This window comes from Podarcis cretensis (assembly GCF_951804945.1).
Source record: "Podarcis cretensis genome assembly, chromosome: 9".
NCBI classification, from domain to species: domain Eukaryota; kingdom Metazoa; phylum Chordata; class Lepidosauria; order Squamata; family Lacertidae; genus Podarcis; species Podarcis cretensis.
In genome coordinates, this window is record NC_137178.1 from 69,886,111 (window position 1) to 69,910,241 (window position 24,131).

Genomic DNA, 24,131 nt, shown 5'->3' on the forward strand with positions numbered 1-24,131 from the left:
AAAAGACATAACATGTGATACAGCTCTGAGAACCAGTTCAAACGCCTTCTAACATTAGATGCATTTGAAGAGTTTAAATTAATGTACCTGTTAGTGAGCATGTGAAACAGAAAGGGTAGATTTAAAGCAACGTTTACCTTAGGGCGGGGACGCAGGTGGCGCTGTGGGTTAAAGCCTCAGCGCCTAGGGCTTGCCGATCGAAAGGTCGGCGGTTCGAATCCCTGCGGCGGGGTGCGCTCCCGCTGCTCGGTCCCAGCGCCTGCCAACCTAGCAGTTCGAAAGCACCTCCGGGTGCAAGTAGATAAATAGGGACCGCTTACCAGCGGGAAGGTAAACGGCGTTTCCGTGTGCGGCTCTGGCTCTGGCTCTGGCTCTGGCCAGAGCAGCGATGTCACGCTGGCCACGTGACCTGGAAGTGTCTCCGGACAGCGCTGGCCCCTGGCCTCTTAAGTGAGATGGGCGCACAACCCCAGAGTCTGTCAAGACTGGCCCGTACGGGCAGGGGTACCTTTACCTTTTTACCTTACCTTAGGGCACATGGCTGGTATTGCAGCTCTGCCTAAGACCTTTGCCCTCTCTTTTAATATTTGCTTTCAGGTCATAGTGCACACTCCTCTGCCCCAATAAGTGAGGCTTTAGGGGTGTTCAGAAGAACCCCCTCTCCACATACATCTGTAGTACAGTGAGTCTACATCTGCTAGACTGATGTTTTCACTGGTCTCCTAGTTCCACCTCCAGTGTGAAGTCAGAAAGAGGAAGCCTTTATGTGTACAACTGCAGATACATAGACTATTCAAGCTGTTGGAAAACCTGGGCAATTGAGATTCTGTCCCTGGGTTAGATGCAAAGATGTCCCTTAAGGTGAGAAAAAGGGACAGGATTCTTCATAACAATTATAAATATAATCAATATAGTCAAAGCAATGAATTCTCCCCCTGGCACTACATTTTCTCTCCACTCCCTGGGTTCATATTATGTTTAAAATATTCTGGTCATGTGTAAAGTAGAAAAGTTTCTCTTGGTTTGTGAGTCAATATCTCTTTTATAAATCAGTTGTTACGAATTATATGAGTTTATTATATTTATAGCCTATAGTCGCAATAAAAAACCTTTAGTTTAGTTCACTGGATTTCAGCTAAAAGCATATTGGCTGTGCCTGCCCCTCTAATGCTGCTGCTGCAAGGGATTCCGTTAAAGGAATTGGGAGCTAACTATTGCTTGTCCACTCTGTCAAGGGGGCTCGGGCCATAGCAATGAGCTCCTGGTTGCATTTGGGGTGAGGGCAGGTTCCCTGCTCCGCGTAACCCCCAAGTGTATTCCTCCATTCTGACTTTCGCATTGTGCGGAATGTCAGTCTGTCCCCCATGGTGGGGGCAGATAGTCGCAACCAATGCCTACACAACCACTCACAAATTTGTATTTTAATAAAGTTGTGGCCAAAATTATGCCAAAAATCTTAAACAAAAATTTCTGTGTGATGTGTGAGTTATTGGGGTGGACCTGGGGACCTCGACACGCAAATTATATTTTAGGAACTAATCATATTGCATGTGCATAATGTTTATGTATATCTCAGAGACTGCTTCAAGCATGAGAATTAGAATTTTAAACAGCAGTTTCAGTGATTGGCAGGTACCATGAAGACCTGCCAATAAATTATGGCCAGACCTGATATAAATTCTAGGAGTCTGGCCTTCTAGCCTTGCCTGGTCATCCATGCAGTACTATTTGCTGGTGACAGTGCCAACTGGGCTTGTTTCTCATTAAGCATATTTGTGCTTCGGAGGTAAGTGTACTCATTCATTAAACCATGCATAATATATGTAAACACATCTAAGTATTTAGTCTTTATATGAAAGTCTATTTATTTACTGAGCCAAACTGATCGGGAAAACAGGGCAAGATTATGGAATCTTCACTTAAACGGTTTAAAAGATGGAAGGCAAAGAGCCCACCACAGTCTGAGACAAAATAATAATAATAATAATAATTAACGCTTCTTCTTAGCTTTTGCTAAGTATGCTATAAAAGAGGAAATAATGAAGGCAACATGAATCAAGGGACAAGTTATATATGAAGAAAAGCAGATGATGTTCTTTTAAGACAACCTAATCAGAGTAGCATGGGACGCAGGTGGCGCTGTGGGTTAAAGCCTCAGCGCCTAGGGCTTGCCGATCGAAAGGTTGGCGGTTCGAATCCCTGCGGCGGGGTGCGCTCCCGCTGCTCGGTCCCAGCGCCTGCCAACCTAGCAGTTCGAAAGCACCTCTGGGTGCAAGTAGATAAATAGGGACCGCTTACCAGCGGGAAGGTAAACAGCGTTTCCGTGTGCGGCTCTGGCTCGCCAGAGCAGCGATGTCACACTGGCCACGTGACCCGGAAGTGTCTCCGGACAGCGCTGGCCCCTGGCCTCTTAAGTGAGATGGGCGCACAACCCCAGAGTCTGTCAAGACTGGCCCGTACGGGCAGGGGTACCTTTACCTTTTTAATCAGAGTAGCTTTAGTCAGCAGGGGTCAGCAACCTTTTTCGGCTGGTCTACTGTCCCTCAGACCATGTGGTGGGCCGGACTATTTTTTTTTGGGGGGGGGGGACAAATTCCTGTGCCCCACAAATAATCCAGAGATGCATTTTAAATAAAAGGACACATTCTACTCAGGTAAAAGCACCAGACAGGCCCCACAAATAACCCGGAGATGCATTTAAAATAAAAGGACACATTCTACTCATGTAAAAACACACTGATTCCCAGACCGTCCATGGGCCGGATTGAGAAGGCGAATGGGCCACATCCGGCCCCCGGGCCTTAGGTTGTCTACCCTTGCTTTAGTGAAAAATAGATGGGCACCCTCCTTTTCCTTGATATTAGAAATGGGTGGTGTCCAATACAAAGCAACAAACAGCAAAGACACAATCCGTATTTTCACCCTGCTGAAATTGCCCATTATATGGGAGCAAGAAAAAACTGAAATAGAAGGGGAAACCCTTATACAAGGAAGGAAAACAAAAATGTCATAAATCAAAAATTGGACAAAGCCCTACAGAATCTGGCACAACTGGAGTAACTAGAACAACTACAGCCTGAAAGAAATGAGTGACTAATAAGTGATTAATATCAATGAGATGGGGAGCATGGCTTGCCTAGAAGCCCAATGGTTAGTTGAATACCATAGGTCACTCCAAGAGACGCAAGACTTCCAATTGCACAAATCTGATTTAAGAAACTTGCTCCCCTGAGAGGTAATGCTGCATAGTCTGTGTGGTTTGAAAAGTAAGCTCATTAAGCTTGATTTATCAGCCAAACCCGCTGAGGTATCAGGTAAGGCCTCTGATACTGATATGGCATGGAGCAGTTCTCACTCACAAAGGGGCATGTGATGACTGAAATTGGTAAATCTAGAAAGTCCAATTAATACATAAATAAAATACAAAGAGCTCTACAACCTTTGGAACGTAAATTGGAAGCTCTTCAAATTTGTTCACTTCTGGTACTATGGTATATGTGGCAGGGGGAGAGCAACAATGGCTGGTCATATAGTCTGATAATACTCCTCAAAGTCAGAAACTTCTCTCACCCACTCTGTCAGTTAGACTTAGTAAAATAATAACATCAATCATACATAAAGACCAGATTAATGCCCAATAGGCACAGCGGAGACCCAACCTTATCCTTAGAGGGCTAAAGGCCTTTGACTGCGTAGAGTGGGGATATTTGGTTGAATTACTGAAGTGTTATAATTTGGGAGGATATAGTATAATGAGTTCAACAGAACGATGCAACTGGATGAATTAATTCACTTGAGTTAAAGCCCATACAAATACAACAAGGCACCAAACTGGGATGCTCACAGTCTCCGTTGCTTGTTGCCCTCTCCCTGGAACCCCTGTTTTTTTTATCTTATTCCATTGCCAGAGGGATGCCAGGCAGAGGGCGAAGAAGCAGGTACTGCATCTATATGTGAACAACATAACAATGATGTTAGGAAAACCAAGGGATTCAGTATCAGTATTGATACTGATGTTCTCAAGATATTCTATGAACTACCATTAGACTGCTGTGCAGATATTCTGGTCTTGTTTAGGTAAAGGTAAAGGTACCCCTGCCCGTACGGGCCAGTCTTGACAGACTCTGGGGTTGTGCGCCCATCTCACTTAAGAGGCCAGGGGCCAGCGCTGTCTGGAGACACTTCCGGGTCACGTGGCCAGCGTGACATCGCTGCTCTGGCGAGCCAGAGCCGCACACGGAAACGCCGTTTACCTTCCCGCTGGTAAGCGGTCCCTATTTATCTACTTGCACCCAGAGGTGCTTTCAAACTGCTAGGTTGGCAGGCGCTGGGACCGAGCAGCGGGAGCGCACCCCACCGCAGGGATTCGAACCGCCGACCTTTCGATCGGCAAGCCCTAGGCACTGAGGCTTTAACCCACAGCGCCACCTGCGTCCCTGGTCTTGTTTACATAGTAATAATATACAGGGAAGTAGGAAGAGACAAATATTCATTAACCTGTACCATTGACATGTTACAAGGGGGTCAGGGTACGGGCTATACCACATCACATGTTTGGTTTAAATTATGCATTTGGATTTTTGGTCTATATGTCAATAAAAACCGTATTTTAAAAAGAAAAGAAAACTAGGAATAGCTGTGGGTCCTTGTTGACCATGTACTTTGTGACAAGCAAAGGTTTGCTGCTCTGTAACATGCGCAGGTGGCGCTGTGGGTTAAAGCTTCAGCGCCTAGGACTTGCCGATCGAAAGGTCGGCGGTTCGAATCCCTGCGGCGGGGTGCGCTCCCGCTGCTCGGTCCCAGCGCCTGCCAACCTAGCAGTTCGAAAGCACCTCCGGGTGCAAGTAGATAAATAGGGACCGCTTACCAGCGGGAAGGTAAACGGCGTTTCCGTGTGCGGCTCTGGCTCGCCAGAGCAGCGATGTCACGCTGGCCACGTGACCCGGAAGTGTCTCCGGACAGCGCTGGCCCCTGGCCTCTTAAGTGAGATGGGCGCACAACCCCAGAGTCTGTCAAGACTGGCCCGTATGGGCAGGGGTACCTTTACCTTTTACCTTTAACATGTGAAATGGGATGTGGGTGGTGCTGTGGGTTAAACCACAGAGCCTAGGACTTGCCGATCAGAAGGTCGGTGGTTCAAATCCCCGCGACAGGGTGAGCTCCCATTGTTCGGTCCCAGCTCCTGCCAACCTAGCAGTTCGAAAGCACGTCAAAGTGCAAGTAGATAAATAGGTACTGCTCTGGCGGGAAGGTAAACGGCGTTTCCGTGCACTGCTCTGGTTCGCCAGAAGCGGCTTAGTCATGCTGGCCACATGACCCGGAAGCTGTACTCTGGCTCCCTCTGCCAATAAAGCGAGATGAGCGCCGCAACCCCAGACTCAGTCACGACTGGACCTAATGGTCAGGAGTCCCTTTACCTTTTTTAACATGTGAAATGACCTTAAATTGTACCCTCCATTAAGGCTCTTTCTAAGCTGTATGGACTTGGACAAGCGTATTGATGAAAGTACCCTGTAAGATTTGCTTTTTTCTTCTCTTGAAACAAGACCTCCTCACAGAAAACCTATATACTCTCAGAATCCCCATAGGAACTAAAACTTTTTTTAATGCCCCAACAGATGGTATAGCTGCCCTGGTCTCTGGCTTAGCTTGGTTTAGCTCTGTGAGCATATAATAGTTTATGATAAAATGAGGGCACTGGAATTTGAAGTATGGACTATTACTCCTCTTTGACAAAAGGTAACAGCATCTTCTAAGGAAGAATATTTGGTAGTATTAATCCACTGCTTTGTCAAAATAAAATAAAATAAAATTGCAGTGTGAACTGTTGCATAAAAGAACTGCTTTAAACTGAATAAAGCTCCAAGGCGTATTTTTTGTTTGGTTGTTTGTTTTTAAGAGTTAGACATCTGGCATACCTAGAAATTTGTTTTGTTGATTAATAACTGCTGTGGGACATAACCATTTTGCACAGGGTTTTTTCTTGCCATAAAGGCTGAAAAATGCTTTAATATAAATTCAAAAGAGCACCCCTTAATCTGCACAGATGATTTACATCATAATATTGTAGGTAAATGTATTGGTTTGAAATTCTGAATTATTGCAGTTTGTTTCAAACGCCAAATAATTTATGCAGGAATAGTTGTATAATTAATTCAAAATATCATTATTATTTAAGTGAATCATCTAATGTACAAACAACAGAATAATTGGCTATTTAACAGCACTTAACATTCCGATATTCATTCAAGTTGTTTTTTGCCCTCCTAAAAGCAGCATTTATAAATCAAATCTGTATTATTTAAAATGTAAAAAATGACAATTTCTGTGAAGTAGTACTTTATGTCACAGTACAGTTGCTGGTGGCATATAAATAATATGTTTGTACTATGGGCAGCAATTTCCCATTTTCCATTCCTCGCTCTCCCGCCTCAAAAAAATGATGATTAGTTGGATTTTGTGGTTTAGCTAAATGAAAAAAGTGCTTATAAATGAAAGTGGATTCAGTTCAACAAACTTTCACAGGTGAATGCCGGATCTTAGTGGATAAAAAATGATTCTTTAGATGTCCCTGAAACACAAACACACCAATTTTGCTCCTAGAGCTGCTGGATTTATCAATCTGTGTGAGAGAGAAGACATTGTGAAGTGTGACAGTCACTGTTCATTCAGTTTTTCTAATGCATGCAACAGTCAGTTCTGGGAATCTGGAGGTGGAAATGTTTCAAAAACCTATCCATTACATTTAGGCAGTGCATCATCCAAGAGAGCAAAACAATGCAAGCTAAAATTCATATTCTCTCTCTCCAGTCACAACATTGCTATTTTGACACCTGTATTACACCTTGATGAAGACTATTCAGAAACTCACTTTAAAATGTAAACACATCCTGACTTCTGCAACCTATCTTGGGGCCCCTCAGGTGCAGCCCTTTCAATTGTCCTCGTATCTAGGGAAAGGTGAAGTATGGCCTCTGATCTCCTTGGGTGCTCCATGCAATATAAGGATGGTGGCATTTGTGGGGAGCCACAGACCACAGAAGGCTGATCGCCAAAGAATTGATGCTTTTGAAATATGGTGCTGGAGGAGACTCTTGAGAGTACCATGGACTGCAAGAAGATCAAACCTATCCATTCTGAAGGAAATCAGCCCTGAGTGCTCACGGGAAGGACAGATCCTGAAGCTGAGGCTCCAATTCTTTGGCCACCTCATGAGAAGAGAAGACTCCCTGGAAAAGACCCTGATGTTGGGAAAGATGGAGGGCACAAGGAGAAGGGGATGACAGAGGACAAGATGGTTGGGTAGTGTTCTCGAAGCTACCAGCATGAGTTTGACTAAACTGCGGGAGGCAGTGGAAGACAGAAGTGCCTGGTGTGCTCTGGTCCATGGGGTCATGAAGAGTCAGACACGACTAAACGACTAAACAACACAGACCATTTGCTGCTGGCTAGTGGCCAACTTTACCACTGCCTGGAGTCGGCACTACAACTGACATTCACCTTATGGCTAAACAGAGAAAGGGAAGAGCAAACTATTCCCAAGTCAAGAGCCTAAGGACAAAGAGTTGCTAGGAGGTTGTGGTACTGTGCTGGCCCTGGGGGTAACCCATGGAGCACGGTCCAGGTCCGATCCAGAATTCGAAATTTCCGCTGGGAGTCAGTCTGACAGGGCCAAGGCAGAATACCAGGCAAGGTACAGGGTCTCAGGCAGGATCTAGCATACAGCAATGTTGCTCCCACAACCTGGGGTGAGGCATGACAGCCTATTACCTCTGTCGGGGTAGCAGCCGGTCATGATCCCCCGGCAACTCACCTCCCTGTTTCGCCCGAAGTTGAGTACTCCTCCTATGAGTACTGTGAGCACTCCTCCTGTGAGAAGGTCTCTCCTTCTCTCAGACCTGAGTCTCTGCAGCTTGGGAGATGTCGGTGGGTTACTAGACCCAGGGGCCGCCTCGGTGGGTTACTAGACCCAGGGGCCGCCTCAGCCTCCCCTGACCAAACCGGCAGTGGAGCAGCTGTAAGTGGTGGTCCAGCTGAAGGCAACAAGGTAATCCCCGCATCTGGAGCCAGGGCAGGCTCAGGCCCCTGACTCGGCCCAGCTGGTGCTTGTTGCAGGGCAACCTGTGCAGACTGGGACCCTTCAGGATCAGGCCCTAGAATTGGTTCAGATTATGCCTGAGGCAAAGGATCCGGTGCAGACTGAGTCTCCTCTGGTTCCAAGTCCGAGCCCAAGTCCCAGGCCATCACAGGTACTCCCCCCCCCCAAAGGTATCAGCCTGGTCCCTGCTGGATTTAAATACTTCTTTAAGTTTTCTGGCATTATCAGCATGAGATCCCACACCCTCGTTCCTGTGTGTGTCTAGTCTAGTCGAAAGTTGCATGCACATTCAAAACACATTTCCCTCAAGAATTCTGGGTTTACCCCTCAAAGAGTTACAATTCCCCAAACTCTTAAAAAACTACAGAATCCAGGATGCTTTGGGGGAGGGAGAATGTGCTTTGAATGTGCTTTAAAGGTATAATGTGTAATAGACCAGGCATCCCCAACCTTCGGCTCTCCAGATGTTTTGGACTACAATTCCCATCATCCCTGACCATTGGTCCTGGTAGCTAGGAATCATGGGAGTTGTAGGCCAAAACATCTGGAAGGCCTCAGGTTGGGGATGCCTGGTATAGACTAAGCGTGCGTCCTGCGTTTTAATCCTGTTGGTTGTTTTATTCTCCTTTTATGATTGTGTGGCTTTGAATATATTACAGTTTTTTATTTATGTTTTTTACGCTGGCTTGGTCATGTCTACAGATGGCACTTGGTTTTGTTCTGCAAGGATGTAGCTTCAGCGTGCTTCGTATATATGGGTCTTAAATGATAAACACAATTTAGCAAAGAAGGATATGATGTCACCCTACTTTTATTCAATACCTAGAGAGCAGAGAGTACAAACAAATACAATTCAGTTAGTATTGATACCCATTGCTACTGTGGAATTGAAACTGACAACAACCTTTATCTTTCAATTAATTAAGACACTTAGCCCACGGGTATTAGATTACATGATGCATCTTAATTATAAGTCCCACTACATTCTTTCCAGTGTCTATAGCCCTTCATGGCAGCTTTGCAAATAACTACTGTATACTTTTCGCTGTTTTGTTTTATGGCATAACTCATGGCATAAACATGAGTTTAGGGTCCAGCAAGGATAGTCAGGTAAAACAAAGTCCAAACGAAGCAGAGGGCAGATTCTGGTAAAGAACTGTCCAAGCAGATCAGATTTTGTACTGTCCATGAATATGTTTGCCAATCTCATCACAATTAGTGTGAATTAGACCACACAGCAAAAAATTATGCTTTTGTTTATCTATGCTATTATAGAATATAAGCCTTCAATTTTATCTCCTGTTCTTGTACTCTAGTTTACAGCAGAATATCTCGTGCTGTAGAGAAATGCCTCGTGGAAAAGAATACAGTGGTACCTCAGGTTAAGTACTTAATTCATTCCAGAGGTCCGTTCTTAACCTGAAACTGTTCTTAATCTGAAGCACCACTTTAGCTAATGGGGCCTCCTGCTGCCGCCACGCCGCCGGAGCCCGATTTCTGTTCTTATCCTGAAGCAAAGTTCTTAACCTGAAGCACTATTTCTGGGTTAGTGGAGTCTGTAACCTGAAGCGTATGTAACCCGAGGTACCACTGTAAACATTGCCAACTTAACCTGATCCCTTACAAAGAGAAGAGAGCTGATACAAACTAGCAGGACACAGTCCACTTTATGTGATTAGCAAGCATTACGTCTCAAGGAATTATGGAACACCTGTGCTTTTTCAAACCCACAAAGAATACAAACTTTGAATCAAATTCCACAATGGTGAATGCAATTATACATTTTCACCTCATGAATCCAGCTTCCCAACAAAGACACTTGATCAGCATCGAACATGCAAAAATGAAAGATGCTAGCAGAAATTGTATTAGTGTAGTTCTGGTAGCTTTCTCTCCTACTGTGATGCGATACAATTGTGGATCTGGAAGGTTCTCCAAGGGTTTTCTACTCCAACCTGCTGCAATGCCAGAATCCCAACTATATTTACAGCCCTCCTCATTAATTAAGAGGCTTATCAACATGCCTAAGCTTTTGTTCAATCAGTCCTATTGCATGTCGAGGTCCCCAGGGCCACCCCAATAACTCACACATCACACCAAAATTTTTGTTTAAGGTTTTTGGCATAATTTTGGCCACAGCTTTATTAAAATACAAACATGTGAGTGGTTGCTTAGGCATTGGTTGCGACTAGCTGCCCCCACCGTGGGGGACAGACTGACATTCCGCACAATGCGAAAGTCAGAATAGGGGAATACACTTGGGGGTAGGACGGAGCAGGGAACCTGCCCTCAGCCCTCCCCAAATGCAACCAGGAGCTCTTGCAATGGCCCGAGCCCCCTTGACAGAGTGGACAAGCAATAGTTAGCCCCTGATTCCTTTAATGGAATCCCTTGCAGCAGCAGCATTAGAGGGGCAGGCACAGCCAATCCATGCCCCTCAACCAACCAAACCATAAACCTTACAAGTTGTGACGATTTGCTACGCAGTAGGCAAAAACCAAATGGCCCCAGCCAATCAGCCAGATGGACAAAATTCCTACCAGGTCCCTGCTCCAAAGCAGATGACCCCATGATAGGCATAGCAAGGTCAAAGCGAACAACCCTATTCTAGGGAGGGAGGGACGGGAAATCCGATGCATGGGCGAAAAGAGGAAGCCCTAGCCTCGTGCAAGAAGTTTTAGCATTTCTGGCTGTCAATCAACAAATGGCAACATTAACTTCTTCCCAACGACAAGGGAAGTCCAATCGCATCAGTGGCCAACGGTCAATTAGCCCATCCCACAACTTTGGAGTGTCCTGGCAGCCCCCACCGCAACACGTGCTCTCCATGAAGGAGAACACGCTTTGCTAACATGAAGCATATTTAGCACTGTACCTTACAGCCTTCCAGTATAAATCTAAGCAGGCATGTCCTTTTGAGACATTGATGCCTAATAAAAGTTTGGCAAAGTAAGAGACATTGATAGAAAGCTATGATATTTAACAAAGTGGGTCTTTTCATCTTTAACACTGTCCTTTCTACCCTGTTTTACAGCAACATGCCAGGATCAAAGTAGCATGAAAAAACTAAAACTTTCAAACCACACTGAGTTCTTGTTATCTTTTGCACAGGTATGTCAGATGAGAGGTGTTGGAGAGAAACTTTGTAAGGAAAAAAAACGTGTTTGGAAGGAATGGAAGGTGAAACTTGGGTTCCAAAGGATTCATAATTAAATAAAAGCCACACTTTCCATAGGAAAGAGCTCTTTCTGTGTGCGTTTTAAGGGTATGTGGTTGTTTAAGACAGTGTTTCCCAACCTTGGGTCTCCAGCTGTTTTTGGACTACAACTCCCATCATCCCTTGCTAACAAGACCAATGGTCAGGGATGATGGGAATTGTAGTCCAACAGCAGCTGGAGACCCAAGGATGAGAAACACTGGTTTAAGAGTCTGTCCTTCCCACTACCAGAATGTGTCCCTGTGGGGAAATGTGTGGTCCACAGTGCAAAAATCTTCCTCACTCCTCTGTTAGTGTCCTCAACATTGAGTATTATCAACCTACAGATGTATCATCTGGGAATTACCAGCATGAATCTATCTGGAAAACTTAAAAGCAAATTCTAGTCTTGTCTCATCAACAATATAGTTGAAGGAAAGAGCAAATTAATACCTTCCACTCTCTCTCACCTTGAAATCCATTCTTTGCCACAGTTAGCAGAGAGTTATGCCCTATTTTATTATTATTAAAAAATAACTTTAATAGGGCAAAAGCTGTGAAATTATCAGTAGGCTCATTTTCCCACAGAAACATACAGTGCAATACAGTAATATTTTTCTAGGAATAGTTTTCAGTCAAACACTCTCACCCCCTGGTAACTTTCTATTATAGAAAGGTTTGGTTTTAATGAGCTGTTGCTTTGAGACATCAACATTATTAAAAAAAAATACTATTGATACTATTGAAGTAGTTTAGGACAAATTCCAGACAACTTGAAAGGTTGTTGGAAGAACCCGAGAATCATCTGAGGTGTCAGGGGCAACAAATCCTTCCAATTAAAAATCCTTCCAATTAAAAATTTCATTTTTCTATCATCCCATCCCCCAGTGGAATTCAGATGATATACACTGTGTTATCCTATTTTACCTCACAGCTCTTAGAATGAGCTTGGGCTGAGCCCAAGGATGAGTTCATGGCTAAAATCAAGCCAACCAAGCCATTCCACTGACTTCACTACACTTTGCTCTGGAATACATAACATTTGGTAGTGGAACCAAATGTTCCACTATTTACCTCCCAATTGTTCCCCATGGAAACTTCATGAATTTGCTCCTTGGGTGATAGCACTAGAACTTGTGGTGCCAATCATTGGCTGTTTGCTGAGTACACAGAATTAATTGGTAGTTGATGTTGAATGTTTTTTTCCACACTGCCTACATCATTTTTCTATTTGTATGATACACAGGAAAACTGAACAAAGACATTTCAACAAAGGAACCACTACTGGATAATTTTTGCTGAATAAACCGTATAAAAAATACCAGAAATAATACAGAGCCTTTGCTTCTAGAACAAGAGATCTATCTGTACTTCTACCACTTGCAGAAACCTCATGTTTCCTCCTCCGCAGGATGCCGAGATCCTGCATTGAGCTAGTGCAAATCTAGCACATGCCGAATCAGATTGTTTTCCCCACCTCCCCCAAAGTTTGTGGGTGTCCATTAATTCATCATTAGAGTGTATTCGAGCCAACTCTCTCTTTGCGTGTAAATCTGGAGTTTACCTTCTGCATCTTTGGTCAACTGTAGAAATAATTGTGAGAATGAGTATATTTATTTTTTCGCTGTTTGCATCAATGGCTGGTTGCCAATCTGGTTTGAGAATAATTTCACAGGTGTAACTGTAGGCATGCTCCTAACATACCATCCTATTCTTGTGTTGCTCTAACCAACAAATGACAAAGTTATGAGCATGTTTCGTGTGTGTATATCACTTGGTATTCCAGAAGTCTAACCCTGTGGGAGACTAGGAGAATAGAAGGTGCTATTTGTGCCAGTCTGGCCTGGGTGAACCTGGTTATTGTGGTTAACTTTTATCTGAAACTGCTAATTGCTGTCATGGGCAATATCAGTGTGCATGACTGAGAAGTTTCTCAGTCTAATGTCAAGTCTGACAGAAACCATAATTAAAAACCATAGGGCAATGCCTGTCCTACAACCTCTGCAGAAAGTGGAACGATGCTCAAACATGTTCCACACAAATGAAAATATTAAGGATCCATTTTGGATTTTCACAAATGCTGGATTTTGTTTTTGTGGTAGAAGAATAAGCAGTTTCATGAGTACAGTATTCTGGAATAGCAGCTGAATAATGATGATATCATGTGGAAGAATGCCAAAATGGATGTAAGAATGGGGGCAAGGAATGGTGAAGAAAGAGCTGTGAGTGGAGGGGAACCTTCTTCCCATCCTTTGGACCCCCTGGAAAACTCAACAAACCTGCTGGAACTGGGTGTGGAAAGATAAGCTGAACAGGACACAGTTGTGGGCAGCCTGAGAAAGTACCACACACCTTGGGCCTGCCCATAAAAAGTAAGTCTAGAGTTAGACTAGGGTGATGTCTGATGTTTCCAGGAAGTCTTCTCATTGTGAGAATTTTTTGGGTGAGCTAAGTCTTGGGTCAGAATCCAGAGGCTGAGAGGGAGGGTGTGTCAGAAGGAAAATGCACATATATGTACAGTGGTACCTCTGGATGCGAACGGGATCTGTTCCAGAGCCCCATTCGCATCCTGAAGCAAACTCAACCTGCGTCCGTGCGTCTGCGCGTCGCGATTCGCTGCTTCCGCGCATGCACGTGACGTCATTTTGATCGTCTGCGCATGCGCAAGCGGCGAAACCTGGAAGTAATGCGTTCCGTTACTTCCGGGTCGCCGTAGCGCACAACCCGAAAATACTCATCCCGAAGCTACTTTAACCCGAGGTATGACTGTATATGCCCATGTGTAACTTTGTATTAATGTAACATTTTTATATGTAACTGCGTGTTTTTGTAATATTTTGTTTAAGTTGTCTGTTGGGGCTTCAGTTTCTATATACTGCTTAAAGAGATTTTTAATAAATTAAGCAGTATATAAATTAAATAATAATATTTGCATGCATGGGAGAGTAAAAAATTGCTGTGCAAAGTAGCTACCATTTGTATTTCTATACCTTCAGATACATTATTTCACAAACCAGGTGTCGGGAATTGGAGTCCATAGTGAATCGGACGGTTTAATATGCTTATAGGGAATCCAAACTACAGTGGTACCTCAGGTTAAGAACTTAATTTGTTTCGGAGGTCTGTTCTTAACCAGAAACTGTTCTTAACCTGAGGTACCACTTTAGATAATGGGGCCTGCCGCTGCCGCTGCGCCATTTGTGTTCTCATCCTGAAGCAAAGTTCTTAACCCGAGGTACTATTTCTGGGTTAGCGGAGTCTGTAACCTGAAGCGCCTGTAACCCGAGGTACCACTGTACTCTTAATAGAATTGCTTCTAAGCTGCTAGCAATTCAAACCACTCTTATTAGAATTGTTTCTAAGCTGCTGTGAAGAGTTAACTAAAATAAAAACCAAGCCACACATTAACTAATGTGAACCAAATTATTGCCCATAGCATGTTTGCACACTCTTCCACCCTTTTTATGGACTTCTCCAGAATTCCCTGCTTTTCTCCTTCTTGTTCCCTTCACTGTGCTGCTAGAATGCTGTGCTCAGCTATCATCTCCTCCATCTTTCCCATACAATAAACACAATTTGGGATTGCTGACTTTCCCCCAGCAGGAATACGGTTAACACGCTCCCTTGCACTCAACACTTTCTGTAATCAATTCACACTACAGCTGAGGTCAGAGAGGCAGAAGGCTAACTTAGCAGAAGCCAGTGGCCCACCTTCTGACTTCAAAGGGGGTGAAATGCATGCTAAGCACTCATTAGCACACCAAAGGTCTTGGCTATGGCCAGTTATGTTGTGGTTTCAGCTCCAGCATATGAAACAGCCTGATTCATCAGAAGTATCATAAAATGTATGCACAGAATTAGGGACTCCCGCCTGCCCAGATTTTATTGTTGCTTTGTGCCCAATTCCAGGCTATTTTTTTTTTCTATTTTCATGAGAGCATCTATCTTTATTTCCTGCTGAGCAGCAGGGCTAGGCAATATATCATTCAAAACAAGTTTGAAGTCCATATTGTTATATCGGTTTCATAATTTTTGACTGGGCAATATATTATTCTTATTAGAATTTATATACCGCCCTATACCCGGAGGTCTCAGGGCAGTTCACATAAAAGGTCACATTATATAAAATCAAAGTGAAAACAATAACCCAGTAACACCCCACACCCCAAAAAGAGCCGCATTTTAAAAGGGTACAGGATGTCGATCAGGTCAAACAAAGGGCTGGTTAAAAAGGAAGGCTTTTGCCTGGTGCCTAAAGGTATATAATGAAGACACCAGGCAAACTTCCCTAGGGAGAGCTTTCCACAGATGGGGAGCCACTACAGAGAAGGCCCCGTTGTCGTGTTGCCACCCTCCGGACCTCTCGAGAAGGAGGCACACGAAGGAGGGCCTTGGAAGATAATCTCAGGGTCTGGGTAGGTTCATATGGGAAGAGGAGGTCCTTGAGGTATTGCAGTCCTGAGCTGTTTAAGGCTTTATAGGTCAAAACCAGCACTTTGAATTGGGCCCGGAAACTAATTGGTATATCATGAAACATGACGTGTGTGTGTGTGTGTGTGTGTGTGTGTGTGTACTATGTAAAAATAATGATGCAGGAAAAAACGTGAAACCAGCCAATGCCTCCACATACAGTGGTGCCTCGCAAGACGAAAATAATCCGTTCCGCGAGTCTCTTCATCTAGCGGTTTTTTCGTCTTGCGAAGCACCCCTATTAGCGGCTTAGCGGCTTAGCGCTATTAGCGGCTTAGCGCTAAGCGGCTATTAGCGGCTTAGCGGCTTAGAAAAAGGGGGGGAGTGAAAAAACTCGCAAGACTCGCAAGACGTTTTCATCTTGCAAAGCAAGCCCATAGGGAAATTTGTCTTGCGAAGCGCCTCGAAAAACGGAAAACCCTTTTGTCTAGCGAGTTTTTCGTCTTGCGAGGCATTTGTCTTGCGGGGCACCACTGTAGTTCCATCCTTATTTCAGACATCGTGATATATCAGTATATCATGATGTTTAGCAGGTGATATATCACGATATTGAAAACCAGATGTTGCCCAGTCCTACTTGAACAGATTGTATGTGGCTGGAGAGCAGGGAGAGAAATATGCCAGGCTCTTCCATTTCATGTCTGTTCTTTGGTCACTCACTGGGTTTCCACTGTTTGCACATTGGTGAAGAGAGGAGGCAATGGATTATAGCCACTATCCATTTTATTATATAGAATGAAAAATACTGCAGAGGTCATGGAGTCTGCTATTACTGCTACTGCTGTTATTAATTCAATTTCTTACCCGCCCCTCACCACAAAGTCCTAAGGCAGGTTTAAACAATGTTAAAACACATTATTAAAAACAGTTTAAAATAAATTACAGTCACAAGAGGAAGGCGGGTCTTAATATATGTGCTTGTGTGTTGTGCAAGGCCAAGGGAAAGAGGTGTATCTTTAGCATATACAGGTTTTTTGAGGCGGTATGTGGTGGTATGCCATGGTACGCTGTACCACCACCTCTTTTTGCCTCTTCCTCAATTGCCGCTGTTTCCCTGGAGGTGTTTTGGTGCGTCTACCTCTACCACAAAGTGGCGTGGCTAGATCAACCAACTTTTCCCCCCTCCTCCTTTCCGCAGCTAGCAAGACACTCTAAAGGTAAAAGGTACAGGGACCCCTGACCATTAGGTCCAGTCGTGACCGCCTCTGGGGTTGCGACGCTCATCTCACTTTATTGGCCAAGGGAGCCGGCGTACAGCTTCCAGGTCATGAGGCCAGCATGACAAAGCCACTTCTGGCGAACCAGAGCAGCGCACGGAAATGCCGTTTACCTTCCCGCTGGAGCGGTACCTATTTATCTACTTGCACTTTGATGTGCTTTTGAACTGCTAGGTGGGCAGGAGCAGGGACCGAGCAACGGGAGCTCACCCTGTCATGGGGATTCGAACCATCGACCTTCTGATCGGCAAGTCCTAGGCTCAGTGGTTTAACCCACAGCGCCACCCGCATCCCTGCAAGACACTCTAGCCACACCATTTTGTGGTAGAGGCAGACTGCTTTGCTCTACCACAAAGTGGTGGAGCAGATTGGCTTGCATGTTAAGAAAACAGTTGTCCTAGCCACACCACTTTGTAGTAGACTTGCTTTGGCAGGTCACACCAAAATACCTCCTTGGGCAGGAAGCGGTGGCGGCAGATGAGGAGGCAGGCAAAGGGGGGAAGGGAGGGGTGCGTACCGTCACTGGGCATATGACAACTATATAACAATGATGGAAGATGCACTTCTGTTAGGAGGAATTCCACAATCTAGGGGCTGCCAAAAATAATGTCCCTCCCAGACTGCCCCCTGATTCCTGCTCCACAAATAATATTGATTGATCTCATCTGGCATGAGATATTAATCCTGCTACGTTGCTAGACAATTAAACAGGATCACGAGTAATTTTTTAAGGTGGCTATAAAGCATAGGCTTTAGTAGCAGGACGATGCTCTTGCCACCATCAGAAATTCACACCACTTTCAGATTAACTACTGAGATATGTAACAAGCTTTAAAATAAACAAAGTATTCTGGAGTCACTTTTGCACTGATTATGCACATTACTACTGACAACAAAGCGGAGCCCCTACTATACAAAGGGAAACATCAGAGAGAACACGGATTTTAGACATTTGTTGCATGGTTACAGCCTCTGCATCTTCTAATAAAATGAACTGGGGTTGCTTGGGAAAGAGTTTTAATCACTAGGAAATCAAATTGTTTTGGTTTCCCACAACGCAGAGAAATTGTTGCTGCTGCTGTTTTTATTTATGAATCACTTCCTTTGACACATCTCAAAGCAATCTGCAGATATATAAAATGGTTACACATATCTAAACTATGAATAAATTAGAGTTGTGTATAATATTCATTTCAGGACTAATTTTAAACAAAAAGAAAATATTGCAAATTATGAATACAAACAGTAGACCCTAGTTATTTGCCAGTGGTTAAAAAGCTTTCTGCTCTATCCAGTAAGAAGTTCCCCTTAAACATATAATGCCCCTATACACTGAAATTCTTCCAACAGAAAATGTAAGTCAATACAAATGCATGCAATTGTATTATTTTCCACTGCAAAAACTCATATTGCAACCAGGACTTTGGCGTAGCTTGAAATATTGATCGACACAGAGTAATTCCTAAACCTATGTATCTGCTGTGCTGAAATGATAAAGTAGTGGAACGCATACAAAGTGGTTTTTAGAAGTCGTTTGCTCAGGAAAGAAATGAATTTTATCATTAACATGAAATGAGGAAAGTACTTGATTCATTTATATAAGCCAATGTGGAGAAAGTTAGTTCCAGTTCTGAAGTTTTCAACTGGGTTTAAAAGGTTGCTGTGATTGATTGATGAATGAATGCATATGTTAAAGGCAGCAAAATGCAGTACTTTAAAACTTCACTGATTATAAAGTGGATAATAATAATAATAATAATAATAATAATAATAATATACAAACCACAAGTTCATAAATGATATGTTATTTGGCAAATAGCATCTACAGATTTTGCACCCCAAACAGCTAATGTACTTACACAGCCTCTTTTAGAACACCAGACACTCTCTACCTACAAACAGCACAAACCAGAGTGACCACTTTACCTTCTGTAAAATCAATCAGTCCGAGCAAATGCAGCAGCTTCAGAGACGCAAATATAATCACAACTATACCCACTGTTTGCAGTCCCTCGGACTCCCATTCCAAAGTCAACATTCTTCAAGCAAGCAAATCATTCCAGTCAGCTGCCAAGCCACTGTGCAATCTGAAGGGAAAGGGAGGATTTTGCCAGTACTTTGCTAACACACACATATGCACACACAAAAGTTGGCAGTGTGGTGGGGTGAACTGAGGAAACAAACTGACCACACAGGTGCAAGGAAGGGGTTAACTGAAGCCCCTTTCCTTGTGTGCATCTTGATTCTTCTTGATTTCAGTGCTCCCTCCCAGAGAGCTGAGTTGGACTTTCTTCACATGGCATTATATATGCGGAGAGTGTTCCCACTTCAGAGCTGTTAGGAGGGCAATTCCGTTTCGGAACTCAAGACTTTGCTGTGTCAGTTCCGTAAAAGCAACCCTCCCAGGGAACTTGCAAGAGACAACATGCAGCAGCAGGCACCATTTGATCAAGTGCTCGCAGGCTCGTGCCTCACAGTTCAGCACCGGCTGACAAGAACAGTGCTCCAGAGCTTCTCAAATGCGACTCTCATCTTTTTTCATTAAGGGTTTATCAGAATACTTTGATTGCTGGGTTTGAGTGAGCGTTTAGCTGCAGGTGCCTTGCTGATCCTGTCTTGCTCTCTTCTTATCACTGCCTCTTCAAGGGCCCTTTCACACACTCTGCACAATGCACAAAGGCAAGCTTTTCCTTGCTGAGTCCCAGCATACCCTCAACAGGGAGCAATTGTCCTGTTTATCTCCTGACACAGATCTTCCACCAGGGTGACCAAGGCATTTTCTCCCCCCCCCCCAAAAAAAAAAACCCTTCTAGAAACCAGAACAGGAAGGATCTAAATAGCTGGGATCTTTCGAGGAAATTTGGAACTGCTTCTCACCACGTGCTCCAAAGAGCTAACTGTATTAGCAGGGAAACCCCAGGAAACCTCCGGAGACCCGTTGCCAAGTCCATGTAGAGCAAGCTGGACCAATGGTCTCACTCAGTAAAAGGCCACTTCCTATGTTTGTAAGGCCAAGTCCTTGAAGGATCAGGGAAGGAAATAATTAGCTATACATTATATTGTAGCTTGGGACGCGGGTGGCGCTGTGGGTTAAACCACAGAGCCTAGGACTTGCCGATCAGAAGGTTGGCGGTTCAAATCTCCATGACGGGGTGAGCTCCTATTGCTCGGTCCCTGCTCCTGCCAACCTAGCAGTTCGAAAGCACATCAAAGTGCAAGTAGATAATAATAATAATAATAATAATAATAATAATAATAATAATAATAATAATTTATTTATACCCCGCCCATCTGGCTGGGCCTCCCCAGCCACTCTGGGCAGCTTCCATAGAAACCAAAAATACAGTAAAATATCACACGTTAAAAACTTCCCTGAACAGGGCTGCCTTAAGATGTCTTCTGAATGTCAGGTTATTATCGCTTTGACATCTACTGGAAGGGCGTTCCATAGGGCGGGCGCCACTACCGAGAAGGCCCTCTGCCTGGTTCCCTGTAGCTTTGAGGGGATGAGGGAACCGCCAGAAGGCCCTCGGCGCTGGACCTCAGTGTCCGGGCAGAACGATGGGGGTGGAGACGCTCCTTCAGTTATACTGGACCGAGGCCATTTAAGGCTTTAAAGGTCAGCACCAACACTTTGAATTGTGCTCGGAAACGTACTGGGAGCCAATGTAGGTCTTTCAAGACCGGTGTTATATGGTCTCAGCGGCCGCCCCCAGTCACCAGTCTAGCTGCCGCATTCTGGATTAGTTGTAGTTTCTGAGTCACCTTCAAAGGTAGCCCCACGTAGAGTGCATTGCAGTAGTCCAAATAGGTACTGCTCTGGCGGGATAAAAGATAAATAGGTACTGCTCTGGCGGGAAGGTAAACGGCGTTTCCATGTGCTGCTCTGGTTCGCCAGAAACAGCTTGGTCATGCTGGCCACATGACCCAGAAAAATTGTCTGTGGACAAACGCCGGCTCCCTCGGCCAGTAAAGCGAGATGAGCGCCACAACCCCAGAGTCGTTCAGGGGTCCTTTACCTTTATTATATTGCAGCTTATTACATCCTTAATTCCTTCAGTGCTTCTTGTATGCCCAGAAAGCAAGAAAACATTAAACAGTTTTGGAGGACTGTTATAATTCCTTAATTCCTTCAGTGCTTCTTGTATGCCCAGAAAGCAAGAAAACATTACGCAGTTTTGGAGGACTGTTATAATTGTCTTGATGAAAAGCTACTTGTCTGGGACTAGGCAGAGGAGGAATGGTGGAGACCGCCTCCCCAGCCTGACCCTTCCAGAGAAGAAGAAGACAGTTCAGAATTGCAACAAGGGTTTGAGGGAGATCACAGCTCAGAGGAAGATAAGATGGAAAGTTGGGAAATAATGGGATAGGAGAAGGAGGCAGAGCCGGAGCAGCTGGATGAAATGTTATCACTAGAAAGCATTCCAGACCCACCATCTGCCAGAACCCGGCGAGCCTTAAAAATAGGAGAGCAAAGGGCTCAGAAGCAAAGGGCCCTCAGAGCCAACCATAGAAGGGATGACAAATGAGGTGGTGGGAGAGAAGGGGAGGGGAGATTTACTCGGAGCAACACCATTATTCTGAGAGGCCACATTCTCAAGCCTCTCTCTCTGTGAATATTGGATAAAAACAGATGGCAAGGACTTTCCCTTGTCTTGTCCATTCCTGGTGACCTGCCATGGGGGTTGGTTCATCTGCTGCCTGACACTACCACAAAGTCCTGCAATGGAAGACTTCCGGGTCGGCGCCATCGCCGAATGGCGGACTCCCTCCGAGCTCCGGAGGGAGTCGGCTGGGTAGGGGAAGGGTCCTGCCGTGCCGGCGACGCGGGGACCCTCAAAAACCATGGGCGGAGATGCCCATGGACTTGGTGACTCGGCGGGCACCGTTTGCGCCCCCCCGACCCGCGAAGGAGCCTTTTTAAAGGCTGCGGAGCGGGTGACGGGGGGTGTGTGGTGCTGTGAGTCCAATGCTTCCCCTGCCCAGCGAAGCCGCATGCCATTCGGCGGAGAGCAACGACTTCTTCTTTGAAAATTTCGGATTTGGACTAAAAGGAACAACCCGTGAGTAAATTGATTGGACTTAAAAGGGAAATTTGATCTTTGAATTTGGAGCGAGCGGGGGGAGTGCAAAAAGGAAGTCCGCCCCCCCCCCCGTTGTAGATGGCTCAACGCAAGGATTTGACAACTAAGATCGAGAGATGAACTTGTTTACCTGAAAAAAAATTTTAACTTCACGAAGGGAAATTACAATAATTGTGCTGGAGGAGAAGACTGATTTGTGGGAACTAAAATGCAACCCCCCCGGGAACCGGGAACGATCCGCTATGAGAGACTGGTGAAGAGACACAGAAACTTTGACAGCTGTCAAAGTAGCTGTCAAAGCAGGAAAATAAAAGAGAACTTTGTTACGATGGCTTTGCTGGTTAGATTTGTTACAATTTGGACATAAATTATTGGAAATAAAGGCAACAAGTTATTTGACTTTTGGGTCTGATTTTGAAAGAAAGTAAGTTACCATATTCCCTCTAGAGGGAGGCTGGGACATTGCAACAGTAGCAGCAAGTGGAAAAATACTATGAATTTGAGCAGGATCTGTTATCTCTTGGGAAAGCTGCAAAAACGAAGCATTATTTTGTCTACAGAGGTTTCTATACTAAAGGAGACAATGGATTTATCTATTGAAGAAAGGAAGGGACTTGACGCAAGTTATGTTCCTGAATAACAAAAGCCTCTGTGGAGAACAAGAAGTTTCTGAATTAGCAGGTTTCTGCAGCAGAACAGGAAAAAGCAACCTGAGGAATAAGAGCTGGACCAAATTTGAAGCCGGATATTTGGAACATCCAGACTTTAAAAGGACCAAGAAATAGAATTTAAGTTAGACTCTTAAACATAGAGGTCTGGATGGAAGAACAATGACTTTTTCTGAGAGTTTTTTCGAGATTGGACTTTCTGAAATTAAAAGCTATCAAAAGACGGCAAAGTGGAGTTGAGATATAGACGTGGATACACCAGGCTGGCAGTAGACAATGGATGAACTTTGGGGATTGGAACTGGGGAATGGGGGGGGGGGAGAGATTTGGAATCCAAAGGCTGTAAAATTATATATTATTTCTTTCTTTTCTTTTTTCATGTTTGTTGTTTGAAAATAGGGGAATTCGTGGAAGGGAAATGGGGTCGATCTTAGGGAATAAAATAAAATATAAGGAGAAATGGTTCATTAAGATAAATAAGATAAATTAATTTGGAATAAATGGGTTATTTAAAATTACAAATAAGGTTTTAAAATCTGGGGTAAGAATCTGTGGAATCAATTTAAGGGAAATGGAATACAAGAGGGGGAGGGGGGGGAGTCCGGGAAAGATGCCACTGAAACCAAGTGTAAATCATATTTGTTTTTTCTTTCTTTCTTGCTATCTTTCCATTTTATTCTGTAAAATTTTTAATAAATATTATTAAAAAAAAACAAAAAACAAAGTCCTGCAATGGAAAAGACGTCTCTGTGACCCTAGTATTCCAGTTTTACAACATGCTTTTTGGAAAACCTGCCACTTTTCAGTTTCAGTATATGCTATACAAAGGTCCGTATAGTTAAAGCTATGGTTTTCCCAGTAGTGATGTATGGAAATGAGAGCTGGACCATAAAGAAGGCTGATCACCAAAGAATTGATGCTTTTGAATTATGGCACTGGAGGAGACTCTTGAGAGTCCCATGGACTGCAAAAAGATCAAACCTATCCATTCTGAAGGAAATCAGCCCTAAGTGCTCACTGGAAGGACAGATCCTGAAGCTGAGGCTCCAATACTTTGGCCACCTCATGAGAAGAGAAGACTCCCTGGAAAAGACCCTGATGTTGGGAAAGATGGAGGGCACAAGGAGAAGGGGACAACAGAGGACGAGATGGTTGGACAGTGTTCTGGGAGCTACCAAATTGAGTTTTACCAAACTGCGGGAGGCAGTGGAAGACAGGAGTGCCTGGTGTGCTCTGGTCCATGGGGTCACGAAGAGTTGGACATGACAAAATGACTAAACAACAAAAGGGCAGCAGCGGATGGCATGACCAGGCTGTGCCAATCACCTGACCTCCATCTGGCGGAGTTGCTGCAGCATGCTTGGATGAAGAAGGGTGTAGCAACAGTAAGGTTTACAC

General features: G+C 44.4%; 1 protein-coding gene across 12 annotated transcripts in view; it reads right to left on the reverse strand.

Moving 5' to 3' along the window:
• The window catches only part of KCNIP4 (potassium voltage-gated channel interacting protein 4), a 447,477-nt gene that overhangs the window by 93,606 nt on the left and 329,740 nt on the right, over positions 1-24,131 (reverse strand). Inside the window, exon 1 of one of the 12 annotated variants that reach the window (XM_079989857.1) lies at positions 19,170-19,414. The exons of 9 other annotated variants lie outside the window; for them this stretch is intronic. Coding sequence is in view for 2 of the 3 variants with exons in the window: in XM_079989862.1 (XP_079845988.1) it covers positions 18,908-19,019 (112 nt within the window). In the remaining variant the exon portion in view is untranslated. Of the gene's footprint in view, positions 1-18,907; positions 19,134-19,169; positions 19,415-24,131 lie in introns of those variants that run through there. 2 more of the 12 variants (XM_079989862.1, XM_079989867.1) reach the window with 2 other exon arrangements.